The sequence below is a fragment of the Papio anubis genome, chromosome 2 (genome assembly GCF_008728515.1).
Source record: "Papio anubis isolate 15944 chromosome 2, Panubis1.0, whole genome shotgun sequence".
In the NCBI taxonomy this organism is placed as follows: domain Eukaryota; kingdom Metazoa; phylum Chordata; class Mammalia; order Primates; family Cercopithecidae; genus Papio; species Papio anubis.
Window position 1 is genome coordinate 75,468,068 of NC_044977.1, and position 22,185 is coordinate 75,490,252.

Sequence of the window (22,185 nt, forward strand, 5' to 3'; positions counted from 1 at the left end):
TGCTTAAATAATGCATGAGGTAGCAAGGGCCAAGCCTGGTGTATCAAGGTGTTGAAAACTGATGATGAGCCTGCTGCTTTTTTCAACCCATCTGCTAAGTTGCTCCCATGGATTATTTGTCAGTTTCTGTGGAGGAAAATGTTTGGGATACTTACTCTGTAGGAAAAATACAATTGGGATTTTCCTTTCTAGTGTCCTGTTACTGTCCCTTACCCAAATTCATCTGTCCCTGGGCATTCTCCCCCAACAATAGTAGATAACTTTTTGGTGAATCTGAACAGCTCACAATTATTCCCTTTGTTTTCACCTAATCCAAAGCAAGGAACTAACAGAAGCTACGCTTGGAAATTTCGCAGCCCACTGGACCAAGGGTGGAAGCCTGAAGTGAGCTGGGTTATTTTTCCCCAGGAATTTGAAATAAGAGCAGAGATAGAGAACAGAATGGATTCCATCATTCCATGTGGTTGAAGCTCTAACAGATGGCCTGGGGAGCTGTGGGTAGGCATCCTTCCCCACCATGCGGGATGAGGAGCAGAGATTGTGAGTCTGCTGAGACAAAGAAATAAAGCAGATGTGCAGACAGAAGCAGAGATGAAGAGCCTGTACTCCCTGTTCCTGCCATCCCTCGAGTTGCCTATTCTAGCATTTCCTGAGCCCTCGCTGTATTTCTGCTTACACTTCCATTGCAACGTCTCTGCATCTTTACACTAGATCTTCATTTTGTGAGTAAGCTAGATCCTCATTTTGTGAGTAATACAAGTTGATGTCTGTTCTAGGCAATCAAGAAAAAAAAAAAAAAAAAAACATTAGCCAAAAAATTCTTAAGATGGGAAATCACCCAGGTGAGAAGAAATATCCCAGTTAAGAGAAACAAAACAAAAATTTTCAAGAAGAGTTGGCAACAGTCATTCCAAAACCATTAAAGAGACGTCACTCAGCTCTAAGGAGAGAAAAATAAAGCTTCACAGTCGGCCAGCTGTGCAGAACTGAAATAGCATGGACCTACTCCATGAATTCACAGAGTTGCTGAAAGTGAATTCCTTCCTGCAGTCTTCAGCCTTGCAGCTGAGCCATGAAATATATTCCCAGTTTAAAATTCCTTTCCAAGTACTATCCCATGACTTCACAAAGTTGTCTGCACACAAGAGCAACTCTCAAGCTGAGAGATATCATGTTTGCATCATCGCTGACATGTAGGCAAGTATTCAGATGGCCCATTAAGTAAATGCCCCTTACAATTATGGGGCACATCTGGTGGTTTGACAGCCTTTCTCTGCCTCTGTAAGTTGGAAATCCCCAGCCTGGCTCATTAAGGAGAAACAGGCACGATTATTGTGTCAAAACACATTAGCGTATTTTATTCTGCCATTGCAGTTGCTTATTGGCATTTGATGAAGCTAAAGAGATTTCAGGTTATGAAACCTGTGTTTCCTGCTTGTCTTTGTTTCGAAATTATATGTGGGATGATGTGGAAGAGGAACGTCAGTTAAGCTTCTGGACAATCTCCCCAACCCACAAATGAATTGACATTCTTATCAAAAAATCTGTCCTTGCTCCCTTTTTCTTGTGTTTGCTGAGCAAATGAGGTATTGGAAACAACAGAAAACATGTCCCCTTTTCTCCTCCAAAAAAAAGATGACCTCTCCCTTACTTTAATTGTAAGATGATTATCTGTATTATTTGACATCCTTTTGAAATATCTGGATAAAAGTGCAAACAACACATTAATGAATTCTACAGATGATACAAAATTAGGAAATGCTGTTTTTCTTATTAATGACAACAATATATCAGGCAGCCATACCCAACAATAGCATCTGTGAGAGGGAAGGATGGAGTAGAGAAAGTCACATTTGTGACAAAGGCAAAAAGAGCCATGCAAAATTAAAATTAAAATATAAAACCCAGATGTGATGTGAGTAGTGGACAGGTGAGCCTTGAAATCTTGTCAAACTAATGTGGCCATGTAGTGGATAGACACTTAGAGAGCTGCGTGCCCTGGGGACTGAGAGCTGAACTATTTTTAGTTCCACAAGTAGAGGCATTGTGTCTCAGAACAGATAGTCTTTTCTTCCAGAACTTTAATAAGACCGCACCTGGCATAGGGTGTTCAGTTCTGGAATAGCACCACATGATGTACAAAAAAAAAAAAAAAAAAAAAAAAAAGTCTCATATGTAAGATTTCAGGCTTTCTTTTTCTAGAAAGTAATGTAGCCACCTTTTTTTTGTTTTTTAGTAATTCCTAGCAGTATATTGGCTGTTTTTATTAATTTGGTTCATCCTTGAGAGTATGAATAAAATGGAAAAACTGGATGCCTAATAAGCACCCCAAAATGAACACATTTAAATCTAAGCTCTGGTCACCTCTCTGATACCTCCACTGAAACCTGCCCTTTCCTCAGTCTTCCTGGCCTTGGTTCTTGGATTCCATCCCTCCAGTTACCCAGGCTTTAGAATAATCCTAGACTTCATTGTTTTTCTCAAACCCCAAATCCCATATATCAGCAAATCTTGGTGGTTCTAGTTTCAAAACAGATCCAGAATCTAACCATGTCTCACAATCTCCACTGCTACCACACTGATCACCAGGATCCCTCTGATCACGTCACTTCTCAAAAGTCTCCAGTGGCTTCCAAATCAGGGTGTCCAGGCCAATACGATGCAGTGTGGCACTTCATACCTCTTAGATCACATCTTCTACACTTGCCTTGCCCACTCAACTCAACCATACTAACACGCCAGGCAGAATCTGGTTATGTCTTTATAGATGTGATTCCCTGTTCTTAGAATTCTCTCACCCAGATATCCACATTGTTCACTCCCTCAGGTCTTTACTCCAAAATCATCTCTGTAGTGAGGCATTTCCTGACTGGGAAGGGAAACTGCAGCCCACATTCACGCCCCGGGCCTTCTCCCCTCTTCCCTGCTTTATCTTTCTTCATTGTCCTTCTTATCAGCCAACACACTATATATTTTGCTTATTTATTCATTGTTTGTCTCTCCCATGATATACACAACCAGAATATGCATTCCTGTTGTTTGCCTTTGTCTGTTTCATTCCCACACCTAGAACCGTGCCAATTGCACAGAAGGGGCTCTGTAAATATTTGCTTGGAAAGCTGAATGCAACTGGATGCCTGTTGTTAACGTTCATAATCAAAATACTTGATCAGAGTGAGCAAATTCTAAAAAGTAAGTTCAAATCCAAAGGGCAAATCTATGGCAGAACTAGGAATAATTTCAAAGTAACTTCCTTTGTCCATACAATGCAAGTACACTCCTTTCAGAGGCTAAATAGAGTTTTCTATACTGGCATCACCTCTAGCTAGAATATTGATGTGAAATTTGTTTAATCAGAGGGAATATATTTACAGAAGCATGTAATAGCTAAGGTAAATAGGCTTTTAAAAATCTCAGAAATGGGTCAGACACAGTGGCTCACACCTGTAATCCCAGCAGTTTGGGAGGCTGAGGCAGGTGGATCACCTGAGGTCAGGAAGTTGAGACCAGCCTGGCCAATGTGGTGAAACCCCATCACTACTAAAAATACAAAAATCAACTGGGCGTGATGGTGCATGCCTGTAACCCCAGCTATTTGGGACGCTGAGGCAGGAGAATCACTTGAACCCGGGAGTCGGAGGTTGCGGTAAGCCAAGATTGTGTCACTGCACTCCAGCCTGGGCTGGAATCTCAAAAAAACAAAACAAAACAAAAAAACCTCAGAAATATGGACAGCAAAGCTTGGAAAAGTGAATCTAGTGGAAAGAACACTCACTCACAAATTAGACAAGAGCTGACTGATCTGTGCCCACTTGTTCATCATTCGTAATACCCCTAGAATGTAGGAACTATTGTTTCTATATTCCTTATACAACCAGTGCAGACAAAGTGGGAATAATGTGCCCAAGGTCCAACATCTCTTCCTATATGCCCATCAATGACAGAGTGGATAAAGAAAATATGGTACACATACACCATGGACTACTATGCAGAGATAAAGAAAAATGAGATCATGTCTTTTGCAGGAACATGGGATGGATGGAGCTGGAGGTCATTATCCTTATCAAACTAACCCAGGAACAGAAAACCAAATACGCATGTTCTCACTTATAAGTGGGAGCTAAATGATGAGAACTCGTGAATAGAAAGAAGGAAACAACAGACACTGGGCCTACTTGCGGGTGGAGGGTGGGCGGAGGTAGAGGAGCAAAAAAAATAACCACTGGGTAATAGGCTTAGTACCTGGGTAACAAAATAGTCTGTACAACAAATCCCCATCACATGAGTTTATTATCTACATAACAAACCTGCACATGTTCCACTAAATGTGAAATAAAAGTAAAAAAAACCCAAACCCACAGATAATAGGATATACCCCGGCAGGCCTGGCTCCAAAGCCCATGTTCTCATGCACTAGGTAGGATCCTCAAACTTTGTGCTCTCAGAAACCCCTTACACTCCTAAAAAGTATTGAGGACCCCAAAGAGCTTTATATGTAATATACCTCTTTTTTTATTATTATTATTATACTTTAAGTTCTAGGGTACATGTGCATAACGTGCAGGTTTGTTACATATGTATACTTGTGCCATGTTGCTGTGCTGCACCCATCAACTCGTCAGCACCTATCAACTCGTCATTTACATCAGGTATAACTCCCAATGCATATTTACTGTATTCAAACTTAAAACTAAGAAGTTTAAAAATATTTATTCACTCAAAAATAACAATAAACTCCTATGTTAACATAAATAGCACATTTTTAAGAGAAATAATTATATTCTCCAAAATAAGGCATTTGGTATACAGAGTAGTGCTGTTTTACATTTAACATCTGTATTACTAGAAGACAGCTTGATGATCGTATCTGCTCTGCCTTCAATCTGTTGTGATACATGGTTTTGATTGAAGTAGATGAAGAAGATCCAACTTCACATAGAGACATAATTGGAACAGAGGGGAACTGTTTAGTAGCTTTTTTAGATCAATGTAGCTGTTCTTCTTTAATAGTACACAAAACTTGAAAAGTGGTATTTCATAAAGATTAGTTGTAATGTGGAATCTAAAACCATGTCAATGAACTTTCCATACCCAAAATCCATGGGTCCATTTTGTATTTTCAGCAGTTCTTTTACCCATGCATGATTTTTAAACATTATACAATGGACATTTGGAGGCTCTTGGTTCACTGAGCTTTACGAATCTTCAACCCTCCCAACCAATTTTTTTTTAAACCAGTCTGTTAACGTCAACACTACTCTCATTTCAAAAGGGCATCAAGAACTAGGAAGCTGACAAGCTCATAGCAGCAGATCCAAGTTTTCCAAAATTCTAATTTTGGAAAAGCTTGAAAAGCTCTCATGATATTATTGGCAACAATTACTTCTGGGGTATCATCCTAGAGGCCTTTATGATAATTGATCTATCATATATTTCCAGGCATTAGTTTCCAGTTGCAGTTATCTTTTTATTTTCTGAAACTTTATCTGTGTGAGTGTTTTTATGAGAAATCCTTGGCTGGGCCTTGCGGCTCATACCTGTAATCTCAGCACTCTGGGAGACCGAGGCTAAAGGATCACTGGAGCCCAGGAGTTAGAGATCAACCTAGGCAACATGGAGAAACCCTGTCTCTACAAAAAAAAATGCAAAAGCAAATTAGCCAGATGTAGTGGTGCACACCTATAGTCCCAGCTACTTGGTAATCTGAGAGGTGGGAGGATCACCTGAGCCTGGGAGGTGGCGGTTGCAGTGAGCCAGGATTGCACCACTGTACTCTAACCTGGGTGACACAGTGAGACCCTGCCTCAAAAAAAAAAAATCATATATCTAGGGAAAAAGCTAGTTCGACTTACACAGTTAACATCACTAATAAAACATTATTTTGCTAAAGCACTGACAGCTTTACTCACCATTGCTTTTGAGTCATCATTACAAATGTCAACACAATTTTAAAAAAGTAAATAACATCTTAGTGTTAGTATGAGAATAGTTTTGACGACCTGTCCCCTGAAAAGGCCTGCAGACTACACTTCAAGAACTGTTGCACTACGCTAAACGACCTCTCAAATCCATGCCCTATCTCTTACAAATTTTGCCGCTTTACCTTCTCCAAGTTTCATTGCCCCACCAGTAAAATGCAGATATTAATATATAACTCTGATCTTGCAAAATAATCATTTGTTAAGCCTTAGCAAAGTATGTAGCAGACAGAAAGTGCTTGAAAAGTGGTCACTGTCATGACCACTGTCCAAACCCCTGACAAGTTACTGGCAAAGCTAGGGCCCAAAGTCATGTTTCCTTATTCCTGCCCAGAGCCTTTGCTGCTACATCACACCAGCAGGAGCAGAACAGTTCCCAATATGGCTGCTGTTAAAACAAGGAGCTAAGAAGCTGATACAGTTGATTCAACAGTCTTTCTGGTTAAAGTCCTGGATGATAACTTGAAACAGTTAAGTGGTTCTGTGTTTGGGTCATGAATTTGCCATGTGCTAGCTGTGTGACCTTGTGCAAGCTCTCTGAGCCTCAGGTCTCTCCACTATAACACTGGATATTAGGAGGTTGCTGTGAGAATTAAATGAGATAATGGACAGACATATACCTAGTACTGGCCCAGAGGAAATGTTCAAATCATGGCTAGCTGCTCACTATGATGATAATAATGACTACTGTTATTATCTTCATAGCCAATACCTTTCCTCAGGGAAACCTTTTCCAGCCATCTAATGAAGGCACCTATTTTAAGATCGCATAGCACCTGTACCCCTTCTTCATTAGATTTACTACAGCTGAAAAATTGTAATATATGATTATTTGATTAAAGTTTGTCATACATACTAGGCTCCAAGCTCAATAAAGACAGGCACAAGGTCTGTCTGCTCACCATTTTATCCCCGACATCTGGCATATTGCCCAGCACAAAGCAGGTTTCAATAAATACCTATTAAAGGAAAAAATAAAATAATTAATTTACTAGATTGGCAAAGCATAGCTTTACTCCACTATATAATTTATCTGAACTTCCTCCAGCACTTGTCACTCAAAGTGATCTGTGGACCAGTAACAGTACCCTAACCCGGAAGCTTGTTGGAAATGCAGAATATACAGACCAACAGAGTCAAAGTGTGCATTTTAACAAAATCCCAGGTAATTCATATGCTCATTAGAGTTTCCGAAGTACTAACCCTTGACTGCTCTTCACTAATGTTAAGAGAATGAAAGAGAGGGAGAAAGGAAAAGAAAGAAAGAGAAAGAAAGAAAGAAAACCATCAAATTTTCTGAGTAAAACAGCACTCACTTCCAAAATTCCAGGTCTCATTCTATTCCTAATACAAATACTAGTACAAACATTACCATTTCTAAAAACCAGCTGCATTTTTTTCTCAGCCCCGGCCAGGCTGCTCTTATTTTCTATTCACATATGATTATTTTCCAGAGACTATTTTGGCCTCAGTTGAATATTTATTTCAGAAACTTTACATCCAAAAATATTCTCTGGAGGAGACAGAAACACCATCTGTGCCTCATCCTAGAAAAACAGCCCCAAACCATGAAGTAGGGGTGTCATTTTAGAGTTGCAAAATTTGAATTCCTGTTTGTCCACCACAACCTCAGAAAGAAGACAGAAAAATACAGCAAAACCCCTTCTCCTATTATAACACCAAACCAGTGCTCCAACAGCCCAAAGAGATTTATAAAAATATGCATGTTATCCATTTGACCCTTGGAAAAATTATAGTCTAGCTTTCTAATGAAAAAGTTATTATTTTTAGGATTTATTCCCATGTGTGAATGGTAAAGCACATCTATCATTGGATAATAATATACAAGAACTTCAAGGGTTCTGAAGAATGGTTCATTTTCCTGTGTTCTATCTTACATAATCTGTGGGGCCTGACTTCAAAATTCCCTTTGCTGCAGTGTCCTCTCCTCCAAAGGGTAGAAAGGTGCCTGGCCAGAAGCAAAACACTTCACTGGATCCGGTACTCCCTCCCATCACTGCATTGGCCTGGTAAGACCTGAGTCGGAGAGTTGATGATGAGCAAATGGCACTTGAATTTATTGCTGCACATTCTCCCACAGCTTCTTGCTTGCCTGGGACTCTTGTTTCTCCGACTCTCTTCCTTCTATCTCCTACAGATGTGGGAAATACCTGCTTTGAGAAATAAAGAAGCTGCTGAATCTATAGAATTAGTTTCCATAGAGTCAACTCCTATGTGGGTGTCCCCTGTGGTCATGGAGCTCCCACCCATAACTTTTTACGTGTGTTCTCATTCTCCCAGGGTCACAGGCATAGACATTTGTTGAGAAGATCATGATGGAAGTTAGGATACAAGATAGAGACCCAAACTGAAATCAGAGCTGTCCTGATGGTCTAGTCTAAGCAGGTGAGCCAAGGGGCCCAAGGGGCCTTTTCTCCATCTGTAGACACATCAAACAGAGTATCACTGATTGGTTGGAAGAGGGCAGTTACCAGCCACCTCATTGTAATGTAAAGAAATTGGACTTTGGAATCACATACCTCAGAATTTGAATCCTGGCTCTCATGCTTGCTAGCTATGCTTCCTTAGCAAAATTGTATTTTATAATCTGAGCCAGGTTTTCCTCATTAAAAAAAAAAAAAATAGGTATATAATATCCCTTCATGGGGTTTTGTATGGATTAAAGGAGATTCTGTGACATAATGCATGCGGCATGCAGGCAACTCTCAAGAAGGGTTGGTTGTCCTTCCTCTCCCCTTTTCCCTTCTCTGCTGAGGGTACCATGATATATTTTCCTGGCCCCTGAAAATGCTGATTGGAAAAGAAAAGAAGAAATGGGGGAGGAGCACAGGAAAAGCAGAAAAGGAAAAGAAGAAACTTCGAGCTAGTGCTTATCTGCAAGCACGACTTAAAAAAACTTGACTGTCAAAGTAGCTATTGTCCTTGAAGTAGTGTTTAAAGAGAATGTTCTTTTCAACATAAAATCTACCATAGGCTTGTTTATTATTTAATGTTTTCCTCATTATCTCCCCAATAATTTGAGCATTATTCACATTTTAAAAGCCAGGGTTGCCTCTCCTACATAATTCGATTGAAATAAACTCTCTTTTCTGGTAGCCAGACGTGTCATTATTGGTCCTAACCAGAGTTCAAGAAGAGGATGACCGTAGCTCACAGTCAAAGCTTTGAGTCTTGCTTCAGTGGCACTGGGGCCCGTCCCAGTAAGCCACCTTCTTGCCATCACACTCAGGCTGCTTTATCAGAGAAACAAGGTCAAGAAGAGGGAAACACTTGGAAAGATTGATGGGGAGCCAGAAAAGGAGGCTTAATCCATGGAGTTCTTGGCGCCAGTCATCACAGACAATCTCTAAATTGTAGCCAAGAGAGAATACCAGTCTCAAGATGTCTGTCGGCCTTGCTTCTACAGAGAGTGGTGTTTCAGAAACTAAAAGTCTAAGCTGACAGGAAGGGAATCCTCCTACAGTCCTTTGGTGCACTGTTGATGAATGAAGTTGGTTTGCCTGGTGAGGGCAAGAGGGGTGAGCTATGTAGACTGAAAAACAAAATGGAAAGTTAAGTGTAGTTTAGCAGCTACAAGAATCATCCACAGGCTATTATAGATGCTTGCTGACTTTGGCATCATTCTATTCCAGAAGTCCTAACCATCTGGAATGTTACGCTAGTTAAAACATTTCTGTGAACACTTCAGTTGTTTTAGTATGATCACACCACCGCCAGCAGGCTCATCATACTTTAATTTTATTGAAAATAGCAAGACCTGTTGATTTACATAACTTTTCATCCTGAGCCACAGTTTAGTCTCCTTCTAGGTTTTCTAACCCGGTGGCTTAAACCTATGGCTGGACATTGGAATCACCTGGGGATCCCATGCCCAAGCCATTACTCATGTTAATTATTAATGTATCTGACTCTTTTGGGGCAAGACACGGGCATCAGGATTTGTTTTTAAAGCTTCCCAGGTGATTCTCATGTGAAACCAAGTTTGCAAACCAGAGTCATAGTTTAAAGATGTTGAGAGTGGATGGGGGAGTGAACAGACCTAATACAACCAAGAAATAGGCAGCGTTCTCAATATTGATCACCCTCTTACTGGGCAAATTAGGGAGGCAATACAAAAGTTCTCTGCACCTTTTTGCATGTTTTATGAAACATTTTATGTAAAGTCACATTTGCTTAGGGTGAGTGACAAGTTCTACAAGAAGTACAGTATATCTGTCCAGAACTCTGATCTTTTTAAAAAAACTTTTATACTTATGCCCACGTTCTCTGTATCAGGCACAATACAAGTTGCTAAGGATGCGATGATGATGATGATGATGAAACATGGAGCTAAATATTATTAGCATTTCCCTGCAATGTGTGAGATTTGAAGAGGTTCAATAATTTGCCCAAGGTTACACAGCTAGTATATGTCAGTGGGGGAGGCTTTAAGCCAGGGATTTGAAATCTCACTTAGCATGTAATGATGACTTAGGCAAATATGGCACTGTCCCACTTTTTAATCAGAGTTTATTATTCTATTTTGGCATCACCAGAATTAATCCAATGGTAGGCCTGTGATATTTTGTATAAAATATTTGCTGAATTAGATATTTTCTCACCCTCTCAGCCTAGTGTGGAAAACAGATACATACATGATGATTATAACATAATGTATCAATGGATGCCCAAAGTATTATCAGAGGAGAAATAAAGGGGCAGTTAATTCTGCTTAAGCAGAGAGGATGGTGTCAGAGGAGGCTTACAAATAGGAGCGTGGTTTTTGAAAGGCTTTAAAGACTGAATAGGAGTCGGCCAGATACAGAAGGAGGAAGGATGCTGAATGGAAAGAACAGAAAGACCAAATACACAAGAAAGTGAGAGGCACACTGGAGAAATGATCAGCCTGTATCAGTCGTAAACTAAGTGTACATTGGAATCGCTTGGAGGCTTGTTATAAACACAGGTTGCTAGGCCAAATCTCTGAGGCTTCAGATTTAGTAGGGCTGTGTGAGACTGAGAATTTGCATTTCTAATGAATTTTCAGGTGCAGCTGATGCTTCTTGTCCAGGGACCCACTTTGTTGGGAGCCTCTGGTGTATATGAGCATCATCTGGAAAGCCCCACAGCTTTTGTGTGTATGAGAGGCATGCCAACGTCAGCAAGACTTGCACCAAAAGCAAATTCCCCGAAGAGATGAGGATCTCCTTTTCCTGCAAGGAGTGGAGGTTAAATTTTACTGTTGGTTTTGGGAGCAATTCATACTGAAGCTGTCCAGTGGGAGGAAACGGAAAAACCACAACTTGGGACTGAAACAAGGGAAACTGGGATTTTATCGCATCTCTGCCCCATCAGTGCCCCTATTCACAGGCTAGTGGGGCCTGAGGCTAAGGAGCTGAAACACACTAGCTCTTTGTTGAACCACTGAGTGTTTGTGGCACTTTTTGCAGGGAAGATGGCATTTTTCACAGCTCTTCCTCCATTTTTGGCCCGGTGGGTGCTGACCACAGGTGAGTTCCTGTGTTAATCACCAAAGTGATCTGTTGACCATCAGTGTCCAGCCATGAGGGAGGAGGGGATGTGTCGAGAATGTTTTCATGCAGAGAATGAAGAGGGTAGAGGAATGTCAGGCTAAGTTGGGTGGGACTGGGACAGATGACACCCTTGTGAAATTCTTTTTTCCCCCGCTTCTAACTCAATTACCATGCTTTGCTTCTCTCATTTTCCAGGATAGAAAAACCTAGGATGCATCTGCCATTGTTTTCCAAACCCTTTAAATGGGATGAGCAACTTGGAAAGGTCAGCCTCCAAGAATGCTATCTATTTCTCTCTCTCCACCCCACCCACCTAGGACAGACGAAACCAGATCTGGAGGTCATATTTGTCCAATAATTGAGAAGCAAGTGGCATCTAGCTTCAATACTCTCTGTCTTCACTGGGTTGCTTTGCCAGCTGATAGCCATCAGCTGTGTGTGTTACATTCCAGACAGGGACCCCTCTAAGCCCCACTATAACTGCCAGGGAGTAACATAGGAGAGTGGGAATCGCCTACCAGAGGCAGGGAAAGGAAACAAAATCATGAAGTTTGGATTCTGTGTTCCAGCTTTGTTTTCTTCATAATGCAGTTCCCTATGACTCCATTGCAATCTTCTGGAATACTTCTAGAAACCCACTTAGTAGTCTGCGGAGTTACTTGGCCAATATGGTCCTGAAGATAGTCACATTTCAAGGTTTTACTTTTCCTCCTGTTGAGCAGGAAGCAGGGAGACAGAATCATCACCCAAAAGGCAAATATTCCCTAACACAGGGTGAGCATGGTACTGGGGTTTGCACTGGAGGCCTGTGCTCCATTTCTCTGGAGGATGGGATCTTTACTATCAGGATTATTGATGAGACTCTGGCTTCCTTTCCAGAGATGAAGTATTTTTGTCATCATGTCTATTATTCCTCACAAGAACCCAATTAGAAGAGATTGCCTCAACAGAGGAGGGTGATTAAATTCACAGATTTATTGCAATACCACTTTGGGAGTTGTGGAAAATCAGTTTCACTGCTAAGCTGCCTTCCTCTAAAAAAAAATCAAGCTGTGAGCCTGCACCTTTAATTATCCATCTATAACAGAACACAAAATACCCATAACCTTGCAAGCAGCTTACTCTTCCCCCAGAGAGGCTCAGAATGCTTCTTCCAGGCTCATAGTACCTCCCCAAGGGGCAGGTGATGGATTCTATGTTCATGGGACACAAGGGGAAATTTTGACCCAGCAGTAGGGTAGAGAAGACAGAGGCCTGCTGCCTGTTGACTAAAGAAAAAAGTCAAGCTTTTAAAGAATTAGAGTTAGTTACATTCAGAAGTCTTATAAGGACTATAGACTGACCCTGGGTATTAATTCATTTCATAATAGGGCAATATTTCAATTCATAGTTTACATATAGGTGGTGAATATTCAGTATGTGCAAAATCGCAGCAAGGTTTGGGTGTGAGAGGACATCTGGGTAGAGATTACAGAAGCATAATTACTGACTTGGCTGGATGTTATCTTGAGTGTAAAAAAAGGCAAGGACTAGGGCCCTTTACCTCTTAAAGAGTATAGTGACTCAGGCAAAAGACATTGCGGGTGTGTGGGTTTTGTCTTCAGAGCATCCCTCCGGAGAGCTGCATGTTGTCAGAGTTAAGGCTTTATGAAATTATGCTGGAAAGCAGAAATGACCAAACATAGATTCTTACATTTGCTATTTTGTCTCACACCTGGAGACGGGTCAAAAAAGAAGACTTTCCTTTGCAAAGTTTGCAACCAACTTGGGCAAGGAGTCTTTGTTTTAGTTGGGTCCCAGAAAAGCTGCTGTCAAGTAGCAATGATATAAATGTAATCTGATTCTCCATAGAAATGAGGACGGTACTGATGCTGCAATCAATCCTGTCCCCAAACCTCATGCTCCAAAGTTACAGGAGCAGCCACAAGCACCACTTTCAAACTTCTAATTTTCTATTCAAGATAGTTCCTTTTCCCCCAAAGTCTTCTGTTTCTTTAAAGCAGCATTTCCCACACTGTTTTTAGCAGAATCTTAACCTCCCAGGGTGTTCTGGAGGAAAAAACAAGGTTTCATGGAGATAAATTTTGCATAGTACTGTATGCTCTATACCCCTTTGTTCAAGATCCTTACTAACACACTAAAGATAAGAGCTAACTCTCAATGAAAATCTACCTGAAGCCAAACACTAAGTACTTTTTATATGTTTTATGTCATTATATCTTCAAAAAATAATACTCTGAGAAACGTATTAATTTATCCCATTTTACACATGTGGAAATTGAGGTTTGGCGTGGTTAACTGAGTTGTCCAGTTAAAAGTACAAAGGCAAAAGGTGGAGCCAGGTTTGAAATCTACTCTCATTCCCAAGTCTGTGCTCTTAATCTCTAAGCTTTATCTTCTTCCCACTAACTATACAGACACTTTCTTATATTGCTGTTAATGTCTTTTTCATTACTGCTTCTTTACACACAAATGAGTCCATTCCTAACTGTAGCAGTTAGTCATCTTTTGTTTATCTTTTATTTATTTATTTTTCATGTCATTACATGGGCCAGCTCAGTATCATTTTAGGTAGTATCTTCTCTTAACATCAGGTGTATCCATTCCTATCTTATTTGGCCTTCGTGTAACCGCTTCAAGCATGCTTTAGTGGATTTTTGTCTGTATCTTTGACAGTTTATGGATAAACAGAGATGTAAGGAAGACAGGATATGACTGAGTTTATTTACCCTGCCTTTGGCAAAGGAGGCTTTGTTCAGTAAATGAAAGTCAGTAAAAAGTAAAAGTAGGATAAAAAGTGATGCCAAGGGTATATAGCTAGTTCTCCATGTTATGTAGCATATGGATTTCTTCCACTACTGAGGTCTTTGTAATTAGTAGATAAGTCATTTTATTGGAAGTGAGAGGTAGGATAAAGAGAGAGAGAGAGAGAAAGTGATTTTGTAACCTTCAGTTTTATCTGAAAGTAATTGTTCACTAAACTTGGAAACCGTGTTGACCACTAATGACCTTACCAAAGCATATACTTGCTCAGGAAATGGGCTGTTTGAGAGGGGATAAGAGAAGAACGTGAGTTATTAGCAGTAGCCCTGTCTCAGCAGGGGCAGGGCCAAAAGGAAAAGGTACTAGAAGTGCTATCTTTGGTTCCATTAGATTGCACACGGTTCCTAATCTCCCCCATCATGCTTGACCCTAACTAAGTCAGCTTCCTTCTACAGCTCTGTGTTCTTTGTGTTCTTTGAGAGCCCACATATGATAAGATTGACCCTCTCCTTCCCCCCTTGATCAGTCGGGACTAATTTAATGAGCATCTACACTGTCCTTCATATGCAGGCCAAATGTCTTGTGTGGCTTGCATCATGTTTGAGGAAGTGTTTTGTGGCTGAGACTATGCTTAATGCTCTCTAGGGATGACTGATCTCCTTCCATCTTCCCGACGGTCTTATCACATAGAGCCTGTTAATAGCTGTGCTTTAGGAAAGAGTCCACTGAGTCTGAGAGAGGAGAAATGACCTGAAGGACACTCAGCTAGTAGGTAGGGCGTAAGCAGGGACACCAACCTCACTCCTTTGATTCTGAAGCCTGCACCCTTTATGACTATCGCATATCCCTGCCTCCCACATTACACGATACGTGAGTGGAAGCTCCTCCACTGCCATCCCATTCTTCCTGCAGGGTATTCTGTTTTGGAAATGTTAAAAAAAAAAAAAAAAAAAAAAAGGAAAAAAAAATGTTTGACTCATGTATTAAGAGCAAATGTTATTACTAACTAGGTAAGTGGGACCTCCAGTGCTGCTAGGAAAAAACTAAATCAATCAGGAAATCATTAATTTTGGAGGAAACACTAATTATAGGAATATAAATTCTGGGTAAAATTGCCAAGAACACCAATGTTGCCTGCAGCCCGAGTAGACTTTCTCGAGTTTTAGGCTGTGATTGAGATACTAGAATTCACTTTTATTTCTCTAGCTTTGCAAAAGGTACTTGGAACTGGTCTGAAATGTCATTTAATTCTCTCAGTGCATACAGTAAGCCACCTTTTAAAACACAGGTAACCTCTCATAATCAGGAAAATACCCATAAAGGAGGGGATGAGGGGTGGGGACAACTATACTGCCGGTTTTTTTGTTTGTTTGTTTGTTCGTTTGTTTTGTTTTGTTTTGTTTTTCTAAGGCAGGATCTCACTCTCACTGATCTCACTCAGTCACCCAGGCTGGAGTGCAGTGGCACAATCATGGCTCACTACAGGCTCTAGCTCCTAGGCTCAAGCAATCCTCCCACCGCAGCCTCCTGAGTAGCTGGGACTACAGGCACACACTACCATTTCCAGCTAATTTTTGTATTTTTTAAGGAGACAGGGTTTTGCCATGTTACCCAGGCTGGTCTCAAACTCCTGGGCTCAAGTGATCCACCTGCCTCGGCCTCCCAAAATGCTGGGACTACAGGCATTGAGCCACTGCACCTGGACTATACCACTTTCTTACATTAAACACTTTGAAAATTAAGCAGGAGCTAAGCAGCAACAGAAAGAAATGAACTATTGAGACACACAAAGTCATGGAGGAAAGTTCAATGTATATTGCTATGTGAAAGACATCCATCTAAAAAGGCTATGTGCTGTATGACCCATCTACCTCACATGCTGAAAAAGGCAACACTAGAGAGAGTAAAAAGATCAGTGGTTCCCCGGGGGGTAGGAGGGAGGGATGAACAGGAGGAACACAGGAGATTTTTAGGGTGGTGAGATTCTTCTGTATTGTACTATAATGGAGGATACAGGTTATCATATATTTGACAAAACCCATAGAATGTACAAGCAAAGAGTGAACCCTAATATAAACTGTGCACTTTAGTTAATATCATATAGCTGTTGGCTCATCAGTTGTAGCAAATGTATGGAAACAGAGTTGAAAGGGTTGAGAGCGAAGATGGGAACTCTCTGTACTTTCCCTTCAATTTTTCTCTGAACCTGTAACTGCTCAAAAAATAAAAGTCTTAGTTTAAAAAAAAAAAAAGGCCGAAGAGAAGCACATTATTTCTCAGCATCATAGCATCTCTCTAGATGATAGTCTCCTTGTTGTGGGGGAAAGATCCTCTCAACACATTATAACAACTCATTGCTCTGATTGTGACAACCAAGGAATATACGAAAGGCCAATTTAAACATGTCAGCGGGTTCGAAGGACAAAGCGACTTTGTGTCACAATAGAATTCATCCCTTGGAACGTGGAGATGGCAGGAGATAAAACAATACTCTTTATCACCGGCAGATTAACCGGCAAGGACATGTTCTTTCTGTTTATCCTATAGGCTCCAAAGGACAATGAGCCTTTTGTCTTTACACCTGTTGCAGGGAAGGAGCCTAGGACAGAGGTGTGGTGGGGTTTATGTGAGGCCATGCAGTTCAGGTTTCTTACCTGCATCTCTGATGGTACACCCTGTTTCATAAAGGAACTTGGAGACTGAGGGAAAGGAGCAGGTCCAGGTGTTGCTTGAGGAGAAAGTGAAAATATACAAATCCTTGTTGGAGAGAAATATAGCAAAGCTGCGTCATGCTTCGGCTTTCAGCCAGACATCAGAGTTTTTTGGGGGTCTTGCTCTTCCTTATCCTCAGCTTCTCACTCAGCACATGGTAAAGGCTGGACAGAGGCTTGCTGAATGAATGAACCTCGAGGACTTTGCTGTAAGAAAAAGAGTGCAGAAAAGTGATTTGTCAAAAGTGACACTAGGTTTATCCGGCTGTTTCACTAAAGTTTCCAAATACCCATTTTTTGGGACTGTGTGCATTGATGGCTTCCTTCATTCTAAACCCTTGCTTGTAATGGAATCTGTTGGTTTTAACTGGCTTCTTCAGGAACAAACCCTCCAATTTCCTTTGGGGTAGCCAGCCTTTCCCCTATTCTTAGTATGGGAAGTTGGAACTTAATAATTCCTTTTAACACTTCCTTTTTTCCCTGGAGAGCTGCTTGATTTGCATCTGTTCAGCTGTATCATCCCAAGGGGATACGGTCTGTGGCCTCAGCTCAGCCAGTCAGAGCACTGTTTCCCTTTGCTGTCAGTAGGATCAGAGAAGGACACATATCTCAAGTTAGACCCATGAGAATTCCACCTGAGATTTTGCTGGACTGATGTGAAATGTTATTTTTTGGCTGGAATTAATAAATTGGTAAAACACAAGCCTAGAGTTCTGAAACCAGCCAAGCCTAAAGTCAACACATTTCCTGGACCCTTGAACAATATCAGCCACTAAATTCCTAGGACTTCAATTGCCTTACAACAAATTATAATTTACCAATGTGTCCATTTATTCTCCCTTTTATTGAAATTCTAAGTCTCCACTGTTCTTTTACATGCTGATGTCCTTCAGATTAGAATTTAGGAAGAAAATTCTGACTGGGAGGTGGTCTGTCTAGAGCCCCAACCACTCTCTGGTCTAATTGCACCTCCAAATGGATAAAGAGAACATCTGAAATGGAGAGCCCTAGAAATACCACTTCCAAATTCCAATAAAAGGCAGAAGTATTTGCTGAACATCTCACTACACCATGAATTCAAAAAAAAATTGTGGCTTAGACAAAGTTGGCATGGGGTAGAGTCCTGCTGAATAGATTGAGACATCAGAGAATGGGCCCTTGGGCCACGCCTGGCACACGCTCCGAGGACATGGCCTGATGCCATGGCTCCCCCTCTGTCTCAATGCTCCATTAACACCTGGAGTGGAACTCAGGAGCTAGGGCAGCTTGCACTTGAAAAATAACCTCAGCATCATGGATGGGCTTGAAAAAGGAAGAGCAATGTTCTGCATCTCTTGATCCCACTCTAGCCATTAAATCTAGTAAGAACTAACACCTATTGTGTGTTGCTGGACCAAGCAAGGTACTGAGTACTCTTCTGGCATCAGCCCCTCTAACCCCCCTCACAACCCTGTGTGGTATAAGTCAAATGGGGCCTAGAAAACTTACAGAGCTTGCCCTGGATCACTCAGCAGGGCTCAGACCAAGTAGAATGACTCAGGTGCTCAATCACAATATTGACTGTTCTTTGTAGCAAAGAATAAGAACGGTGCCTGGATCATGGCTTTAAAATTGTGAAAATTAATGTTACAACCGGGAAGAAGCCTCAACATCACTTAGCATGATGGAAAAGCTGAGGTACAGGGAATGACATGACTTCCCCAAAGTCAGCAAGTGAAAGCACGGGGTGATGAAATTTGGTCCTGGTCCACCAATTCTTTCTCAGAAAACACCCTGTTGTTTTAGGATATATGCACACTGTACCACATACAGGCATCACCAGTATAGATGCACAGATATCAAAGTTCTAAAATATTTCCAGACCAGTTAGCAACCTGCACTGTCCAGAGACTATCTCCCTCTCCCTTCAGGATTCCTGACCTCCCCACAATTAATCAATTAAAGGGTTAAGGTTTAGCATCACAGGGGGCCCCCAGGACCCTGCTCCATCCCAATGACCAGCATCCATTCTGAGTAGTCAACACCTCTGCTGTTTCAATTAAGTGTTTTTAATATGAGTCCTTTACTAATACAAAAGCCAGCACAGATTATGGGAACGTCATGGGTGAATTGCAGGACACATCTCAGTCATTAACATTGTTATCTCAAATATAACAGGTAGACAAAAGCTGATCATGCTAACCATGCCCAAGACAACAGGGAGAGGCCAGAATGGGGAAAGTTCATCTCTGGCATTCAGGGACTCTGGAAGCCTTTCCCTCCTCTTCCAGGCAGCATTCAAGGGTTCTAGGTTAAGAGATGCCCTCCCTGCAGAGAGGAAAAGTTCAGGGTGTCTGAATTGTCTATGGGAGGCAAGATAGGTCTTGCCTCTCTCACCTTCCCTGTTTCTTTCTGGATGGCAGCCTCAAGCCATGGGAGCTAAACTGACAACTGGGAAATACAAGGACAGGAAAGCTTGCCAGACACAGGGACAGGCAGGCCAAGGCTCCTTTCAAAGTCAGCGGGAAGTAGAAACACATCAGCTCTGCCAGTGACTAGAGACCAAAAAAGACCAGTGGAGCCACACTTTCTGACTCTTCTCAGCGTCAGAGATGGATAAATGAATTGCTTATGGAAGAGAGGCCCTAATGCATATCTTGCCCACCATGAGTCAAGTGTGCCCTGCTAGTCAGTCTGAAACCACCTAGATCCTAATGGTCTGCCTTCATAAGATGATGGTATATTGGTCAGTTTTCACAGTGCTATAAAGAACTACCTGAGACTGAGTAACTTATGAAGAAAAGAGATTTAATTGACTCATAGTACTACAGGCTTAACAGGAAGCATGACTAGAAGGTCTCAGGAAACTTACAATCATGGCAGAGGGCAAAGGGGAAGGAAATGCATCTTAACATCCTACCATAGCAGCAGAAGAGAGAGTGAAGGGGGAAGTGCCACACACTTTTAAAGCATCAGATCTTGTGAGAACTCACTATCATGAGAACAGCAAAGGGGAAATCCACCCCCGTGGTCCAATCATCTCCCACCAGGCCTCTCCTCCAACATTGAGAATTACAATTCAACATGAGATTTGGGTGGAGACACAGAGTCAAAACATATGAGACAGTTTGCAGAGGCCTGACTGAGATTATTGCTGTCTTAAGACCCTGAGTATTGTGGTGTTACAATGGATAATATTACAAAGCAATGGATAAGGTGACACCTTTATTTGCATTTAGCTTTATGATTGCATTGGAACTACACTGTATTTATTACAGGATAATGAGAATAGAATCAAGGCAGACTTAATAAATGTACATCATACAAGGGATAAAGTTTTCTAGTGGTTTAAATAGAGAAACGTGATAGGAAAATGGCTCATCACACCCAACTCAGTGTTTCAGATGGGCTGATCTCAAATGAATCTATTTTTTCTAAGTGAGCATCTATATTTTTTAAATTGACACATGGTATTTGTACATGTTTATGGGCTACATGTGATATTTTGTTACAGGTATATAGTGTGTAGTGATCAAATCAGGGTATTTAGCACTATCCATCACCTCAAGTAGTTACCATTTCTTTGCACTGGGAATATTTCAAGTCCTCTCTTCTAGGTATTTATTTTGAAATATACAATAGATTGTTATTAACTATAGTTACCCTATTCTGCTATTGAACATTAGGCCATATTCCCTCTATCAAACTGTATATTTGTACCCATTAACCAGTCTCTCTTCATCCCTCCCTCGACCCCCACACCCTTCCCAGCCTCTGGTATTTGTCACGGTAGTCTCTTCCTTTAAAGGAACTTTTGTTCAGTCAAAACCATGCTCATAGCCTGGCACAGTGGCTCACGCCTGTAATCCCAGCACTTTGGGAGGCCGAGACAGCTGGATCACTTGAGGTCACGAGTTTGATACCAGCCTGGCCAACACGTAAAACTCTGTCTCTACTAAAAATACAAAAATTAGCCAGGCATGGTGATATGTACCTGTAATCCCAGCTACTGGGGAGGCTGAGGCAGGAGAATCACTTGAACCTGGGATGTGGAGGTTCCAGTGAGCCAAGATCATGCCAGTGCACTCCAGTCTGGGCAACAAAGCAAGGCTTCGTCTCAAAAACAACAACAACAACAACAACAAAACCACCATGCTCATGCAGCAAACAGCTACTATGTTTCAGCAAAACAACTTTGCAACTACATTTAACAAATACAGTCATTTTTTATTTTATTGGTTTTGTGTTGCTTTAATTTTTCCTCTGATTCAATTTGACCTTTATAATTGTTTACATCTAGTTTTATATGTATACATTTAAGTAACATAAAATGATTCAAGTCAACACCAGAGACCTACAATTATTTTTTCTTTAAATGAAATCTTAACTTTAAGAATCAGTAAGGGAAGCTCTTAAGAAAGGCATAGGCATCTGTAACATACTGGCATCTCATTAACCACTGTTAAATGAAGCACTATTCATCCTAGAACATTCTTCATAATTGCCTAAATATGAAGCAGTTCAATTGTACATCTTGGGGTTAGTGTATGCGCATTTAAGTCTCCCAGTTTAAGCCTTGTTTGAAATCCCTGTTAATGACAATGGTTTTCTAAGAATGTTAGTACATAGAGCTCTACTTTTTTGATTGACAGTAATTTATTCCTCCTGTTTACCAGTTGCTGGTTTATTACCATAATAACAATACAGGTTAAGCATCCCTAATCTAAAAACCCAAAATCTGAAATGCTCCCAAATCCAAAGTTTTTTGAGCATCATGATGACACCACAAATGGAAAATTCCATACCTGACCTCATGTGATGGGTCCCAGTCAAAACAAGGTGAAAGCATTCTTTCATGCACAAAAATATTTAAAGTATTACATAAAATTACCTGCTACACGTATAGGACATACATGAAATATAAATTCAAATATGAACTTATATATGCCAATATTCCAAAATCAAAACCCACAACACTTCTGTTCCCAAGCATTTGGATAAGGGATACTCAGCCTGTAATACCAATCATTTATTGTAGTATTGAAATACTTCACAAATATGGTGTTAAACATTTTATTTATGTTATTTCGTTTAACCCATACAATTTACTCAATGACTTAAGTAAAACTGTCATTTTACAGAGACTTAGAAGGATTGTCATTTGTCCAAAGTTAACATAAGGAGCTGAGATTGAACCCAGATATGTCTTCCTTTATCAAC

At 40.8% G+C, this 22,185-nt stretch overlaps 1 protein-coding gene across 12 annotated transcripts in view; it reads right to left on the reverse strand.

Annotated features, from left to right (window-relative positions):
* LOC108584546 overlaps window positions 1-22,185 on the reverse strand; it is a 323,594-nt gene that overhangs the window by 191,686 nt on the left and 109,723 nt on the right. For 5 of the 12 annotated variants that reach the window (XR_002519902.2, XR_002519895.2, XR_002519890.2 and 2 more), the window contains exons 2-3: window positions 16,930-17,193; window positions 6,881-12,223 (exon numbers count right to left, since the gene is read on the reverse strand). Coding sequence is in view for 4 of the 12 variants with exons in the window: in XM_031662788.1 (XP_031518648.1) it covers window positions 4,879-4,929; window positions 6,881-6,937; window positions 7,907-8,152; window positions 16,930-16,959 (384 nt within the window). In the remaining 8 variants the exon portion in view is untranslated. Of the gene's footprint in view, window positions 1-4,070; window positions 4,930-6,880; window positions 12,224-16,929; window positions 17,194-22,185 lie in introns of those variants that run through there. The other 7 variants (XM_031662787.1, XM_017955322.3, XR_004181940.1 and 4 more) reach the window with 5 other exon arrangements.